Source organism: Beta vulgaris, chromosome 5 (genome assembly GCF_026745355.1).
Source record: "Beta vulgaris subsp. vulgaris cultivar EL10 chromosome 5, EL10.2, whole genome shotgun sequence".
Lineage (NCBI taxonomy): Eukaryota > Viridiplantae > Streptophyta > Magnoliopsida > Caryophyllales > Amaranthaceae > Beta > Beta vulgaris.
The window spans coordinates 38,896,199-38,902,769 of NC_079206.1; the positions used below are offsets into that span (position 1 = coordinate 38,896,199).

General features: G+C 37.9%; 1 protein-coding gene across 1 annotated transcript; it reads left to right on the plus strand.

The window, feature by feature from the left end:
- The first annotated feature begins 3,534 nt into the window (after positions 1-3,534).
- Positions 3,535-4,890, plus strand: LOC104893714 (uncharacterized). The gene has a single exon (XM_010679849.3). The coding sequence runs from the start codon at positions 3,535-3,537 to the stop codon at positions 4,888-4,890; it is 1,356 nt and encodes a 451-aa protein (XP_010678151.3).
- Positions 4,891-6,571: the final 1,681 nt, after the last annotated feature.

The following is a 6,571-nucleotide window of genomic DNA, read 5'->3' on the forward strand; positions in this document are numbered from 1 at the left end:
TCGCTCTCAAGTCAGATAGCTTCATAGAATTCAAGTCCCGGGATTCAGTATTCTTCGTTTCTGCATCTTTCTTCTCAAGGAAGAGGTGATCTTCCAAACTAATATCTTCTCAAGCAACAGTAGTAATCAGGAGTGGAGAGAGAGAAGAGAGGCGTGAGGATGAGAGGAGAGAGAAAGAGAGGCCAATCTCAAATAACAAAACCCTAAAGCCTTGTAATCTCTTTTAAAATTAAAGTCATTTTTTTTAAAAAAAAAGCCCATAAAAGGGCTGCACTTTTTCTATAAGCGCAACCCTACTTAGTCAGAATGGTTGCGCTTTTTTTTACAAGCGCATCCCTTATGTTAGTAGGGTTGCGCTTGTAGAAAAAGCGCAGCCCTTCTGAATGTAAGAAGGGCTGCGCTTTTTTTACGAGCGCATCCCTTTCTCAAAAGGGTTGCGCTTTTCATCAAAAATGCAGCCCTTCTATTATGTAGGGCTGCACTTTTTTAGAAAACGCAGCCCTACAATAAAGAAGGGCTGCGTTTTGAAGAAAGCGCAACCCTTCCGGCACATCCCCTTCCTTTTTTCTCCCCTAGTGTTTGTTCCTTTCATTGATACCTTGAAATTCACTCACTTAAACAACTTGTTAGTCCAATACTTAGTTTGCATCTTTGTTCCTTTGTCATCATCAAAGCTAGGGCTCAACAAGATGAAATGAAAATACGGTTTCGTTCCGTCTCACATCCATCACCTTAGTATGCATACTCCCAAGATCGTACGGAACCTTCCGCCTACTTGAGTTATCAAAATTTATAAGGACACTACCGAGTTAAGTGTCCAGGAGGGTACTGAACTTTGATGAAAGTATCAGTTAAGGTACTGAACTTTCAAATGTACCAGTTAAGGTACTCAAATTGGACGGGCGTTAGTTTATGGTGAATTTCTGTCAAATGCGCCGTTTGGTACATTTTCCTAGGCGCGTGTGCAACACGAAACGCCACCTAATGATTACTTTTAATGAGGCGGTTTATTTCGCGGGTATTTATCTCAACTCTCTGTATTCTTTGTCTTTATTTACTTTCCTTCTTTCACTGTTTATATTTACTTTCCTTCTTTTCATTGTCCTCATTTAAATCACTGCAACTCCTTGTCCTCTTCATTTACGCCATTTATAATCATAGTATGTGGCCAACACCAGAACCACCAAAATTCCCAAGAATTACAGAGACTTCAGAAGAAGGTATATTCTTCTTCATTTACTCCTTTTTTTTTTTACAGAACTTCATTTACTCCTTATTTTTTGTTACAGAACTTCATTTATTTCTTTTGTTTTCCTTTTTATTACTTTTTGGTTACCTTTTTGGTTGTTGTGTGTAACTAGAGTAAAAAGGATATTTTTGGTTGTTTTCTTGTTTAAAAAGGCGATTTTTGGAACTAGTTTAAGTTGTTTTTGTTGGATTTGTTTGTTGCATGTTGATGACGCTTAGGGTTTGATGGTTAGTAAAATAATTTTTTTTTGTAATTGGGATTTAAGTTTTGCAGATTGTGTGGGTGTTAATTGTTTATGAAGTTTAGTTGTTAAACTTAAAGTATAATTTATACAGATTAGGGTTAAGTGAAATTTAATTAATTTTTTATGTTTCTGTTAATGACTAGGTATGAAAGCTTTTAGCCATGCACACCCTTTGTGTTCGCATCAAGATATCCTAGTGACCCACATTTTCTCTAGGGTAAGGTGGGAGGATCAGTACAAGCTTGAGCTAACTTGTAAGAAATGGAGGCTTTGGTGGAGACTCAAAACTTATGGCAGTAGTCATTATTTCTAGCTTAATGATCGTAGGCACATTGAGAAGTGGATAATAGATGATATTATCTAAAACAATGGGAGGGACCTCCATGCTTGGATCAACAAGGACATGACTCAATACTTTGATGGGTTCCCATTGTTGGTCAAAGAGGATTGAAGATGAAGGAAGTTGGTGCTTTTTTTTTGGGTTGGGTTGTTTTTTTTGCCTCTGTCATAGCTGTAGGAGGGGTAGAATGTGACAGCCACTGGCTTTATTTAGGGTGATTGTCACTGCTATGACAGATTTGTTTTGTGGTTTATATGAATGCAAGCTCCAAAAAACTTTAGTATGTTGTTATGTAATTTGTTGGAGCTTGCCAATTTTTGTAGTAATGAATGCCATGTACTCTTTACTATATAACTATATATGAATGGTTTTTATGGATCCTACAATATCATTGGTGTTCTTCCATTCCTTGCACTTACTTTAGTATATAAATTTTTGTATGACGGATATTATGGAAATAAAACCTTGCATAAGTGTGCACCATGGTGGAGAGTGGTTTGTACATGGTGACATTAGATACGAAGGTGGTCAAGTAAGTGTGTTTGAAAACTTACCTGATAATGTTGATGCTTCATATGTAAAACAAATCATAGACAACTTGGGTTACAATAACATCATTAAGCTGCATTTTGTTGATCCTAGGAAAGACTTTAGTACTGGTATTAGATTCTTGGGCTATGCTAAGCAATTATTTGATCCATTTTTAGCACTACTTTTACAATACAAGCTTGTACTGTGTACACAGAACATGCAATAGTTAGGCCATTTGGGGTGGGTAATGGATGGAGTGGAGTTGGGTCAATTCATTGTAGTGAAGGGTCCTTAGGTGGTGAAGGGTCCTTAGTGCAATTGTTGTGTGATGGAGATGAGGCATTGGTCCCTCCTCAAAATACTGACCATACTAGACCCCAACCCCATGTAGATATAGACTATGATACAGAAGGCACAGATGAGGATGATGATGAATTAGTTAGTGCCCGGACCAAAGTCAGTGATGAAAAGAAAAAACTACAGTCTTATGATGAAGAAATAGAGATGTTAAAAAGAGTATCTGCAACTAAGGGATTAGGGTGTGATACTGATCTTGACAGTCATAGTGAAGATGAAGATGAGGAGTATGGGTACTTAGAAGCTGCACCTTCAAAAAAAAAACACCCAGTTGCAGCAAAGGGGTAGATGGAGGGGATGTTGGAGTTGAGTGTAAGTTTTTTGTAGGACAACAGTTTGATAATGCAAAGACTTTCAGAAAATCATTAATTGACTACTCAATTGAGATTGGGAGAGAACTACCATTCACTAGGAATGACCCCAACAGGGTAGGTGCTAGATGCATGAATAAGGAAAAAGGATGTCCTTGGAGAATTTGGGCTTCATTGGAGAAGTTTAAGAGAAACTTTATGGTGAAAACCTTGGTGCCCAAGCACACTTGTGGAAGAGCCCCTAAAAACAGAAACATGACAGCTTCTTGGATTGCTAAAAATTACAAGAGCAAGTTCAAAATAAATCCTTATCTGAGGCTACAAGATATAATAGAGACAGTCTGGCTAGAGTGGGGATTAGGGTGAGCAGAAATGTAGCATACAGAGCTAGGAGGAGGAGGCAAAGTTTGATTGTAGGGTAGTATATGGAGCAATATACCTTGCTGCCAAGGTATGCTGCAGAGATAAAAAAAGTAACCCAGCTAATACAGTGATAATTAAGATGGATGGAAATATTTTTGAAAGAATGTACATTTGTTTTGAGGCACTGAAAAAGGGGTTCTTAGCTGGATGTAGGCCTTTTATATCTCTTGATGGATGTTTCTTAAAAGGACCCTATGGTGGACAACTTTTAGTTGCTGTTGGGAAAGATGGGAACAACCAAATGTTCCCAATTGCATGGGCAGTAGTAGAGGTTGAATCAACTTCTAGTTGGACATGTTTTTTGACATTTTTAAGGGAGGATTTATTATCAAATGAAGGTGCTGGTTACACTTTCATGTCTGATCAGCAGAAAGGTTTATTGAAGGCTGTGTCAGATGTGTTTCCCCAAGCTGAGAGTAGGGTATGTGCAAGGCATGTGTACTGTAACTTCAGAGGGGTGTTTCGTGGTGGGTTAGAGTATAGGAAGCAGTTCTGGATCATGGCTAAGAGCACCACAGAAAATGAATTTTTGCTTAACTTAGAGAAGATGAGGATAATATCTAATGATGCTGCTGATGATCTCCTAAATAGGAACTACAAGAAATGGTGTAGAGCCTTCTACACTCCTCTGTCTTGTTGTGATAGTGTGGATAACAACATGAGGGAGGTTTTCAATGCCTACATATTGAACTCAAGGCATAAGCCTATAATTACTATGTTGGAAGACATCAGGGAGGGGATAATGGAGAGGCTACAGAAGAAGAGGGATGAAATAGGGAAGAAAGAGATGTTGTTGTGTCCAAGAATACAACAGCAAATTGAGAAGCACAAGATTGATGCTAGGGGATGGAATGCATTCTGGGATGGGGGGTTCTCTTATGGGGTGAGGGAAGGGGCAACACAAACAAAATATGTTGTCAATTTGGAAGCTAGAACTTGCAGCTGTAATGCATGGCAAATAAGTGGGATTCCATGCAAACATGCAGTGGTTGCAATTTGGAACAAAGTTGATCAACCAGAACATTATGTTAACCCATTCTTCACCAAATCAGTGTATTTGAAGGCATATGACTACTTGTTGGAGCCTATAAATGGAGCAGAAGAGTGGCCTAGTTCAGAAACTTTGGTAAATGCACCAAAACTCAAGAAAGTGCACAATAGGCGCCAAGTGAAGAGAAGGAAGGTAGCTGGAGAAGTTACAAGTTCAGGGAAATTGAAAAAAACAGGCTCAGTAATGACATGTAGCCTATGTGGTGTTCAAGGGCATAACAAGAGAGGTTACAAGAATGTACCTACAGAGTCTGTGCGCATGGGTGCAAGTGAGTCAATTAGTAGCCGTGCACAGAATGTACCTTCTGTACCCATGCACCATAGAGGTGTAGGTGTATACACCTACCCAAGTGGCTACCAAAGAGTTGCTACTCTCCAACCATAGTAGCCACCACAGCAACAGCAGCCACCACAGCAGCCACCTACTCAACCCCTCAATCACACAATCCCACAAAGAAGAGTAGCATGTTATTCAGATTATGAGGGTGAGCAGACCATATATTCATTCAGCTAAGAATACTCATTTAGCCAGTCACAACCAGAGGGTTCACAAGCTTCACAAACAATAACTAGCCAAGCCTTACAGGTATGTGATTTGATTGAATTAGCTAACATTTTCTTAACTTATAATCTGCACATGTATTCTGAATTAGTTTGTTTATATATATTCAGGACCTAGCAATGCCTAAAAGGATGCAAAGGAGAAAATATTTGAAAGGTAACTTATATTTAATTAATAATATGCTACTACATGGCTTGATATAGTAATTATAGTCCTAAATAAACCCCTTACATAGTTATATATTGTACCATAAACAAACAAGAACAACAAGGAGTACACAAATCCAAGCCCTAACACACATCAATCCACCCTTTTTCATTTTCAGCATGATATATTTTGATTCAATCTTCCTTGCCTTCTCATTTGCTGTCTTCAAATTGTGCCTCAGCAACATCACTTCCCTTCTAAGCTCTTGCTTCTCCTTCATTAACCCCAAAATCACATTTTTTTGCCACTCTATAGGCTCTTCAACATCACACCATTTGAATAACTTGCACCCCTTTGTATCAGTCTAGGCTCTGATTTTGGTTACAACAAACCCACAATGATATCTTTTGGGAATTGGGGGCATGGAACCACCATAGCTATTTCTTGACATTATGCTGCCTAGGTGAACAAAATACTATGAATTAAAATTCAGATTGGTAAAAAAGGGCAAAAAATTAACATTAGGTTTAATTTTCTTTAATGCAGTTGTTTTGTACCTGATTAATGGAAGGTGATGAAGTTGATTTTTTTTTGCTGCTGATGGAAGAACACCAATATCAGATTTTTTTCGTGTTGTGGAAGTTCTTATTTTTTGCTGCTCCTGATTTCTTGAGAGAGATGATTTTTTGAATGTTAATATATCTGTTAATATGGTTCAGTTTTAAATATATATGTTCATTTGTTACCGTTGAAGAATTTCGCTGGCTTTTTTGAATTAAAGGGTACTGAATTAACTGTCATTTTGTATTTTATTGCCACATCACCATGTATTTATTGCCATGTCACATTTTACTTTTAATTTAGGGGCTGTTAACGGCAAAAAGCAAAGTTTAGTCCCTTAGACTAACGGCCGTCCAATTTGAGTACCTTAACTGGTACATTTGAAAGTTCAGTACCTTAACTGATACTTTCATCAAAGTTCAGTACCCTCCTAGACACTTAACTCGGACACTACCGTTGTCACAGTAGGCCTGCGTAGGAGTGTAGAACAAGTCCCACACTCCCCCATTGTTCATCACTTGTAGGGAGTCCAACTACAAGTTTATTGCCAAAGTCCATCTTATTATTGTCCATTCATACCACATCAAACATAAAATCATTTAATATTCTTTCTGAAATACAATACTCAAATCTTTACTTCTTGTAACATCTTTGTTATACTATAAATCAAATAATACAAATCCAATACTCATGCTCATGATACGATAGAAATACGCATTACAATGCTACATATCGATTTTCAATCACAATCATGTTACCAAACAATCGTAGCAATCACAATCGTTCCCTATCATGA

Bases quoted from the DNA above. Each gene is read 5' to 3' on its own strand.
- LOC104893714 (XM_010679849.3), top strand. From the start codon at position 3,535: ATGGATGGAAATATTTTTGAAAGAATGTACATTTGTTTTGAGGCACTG.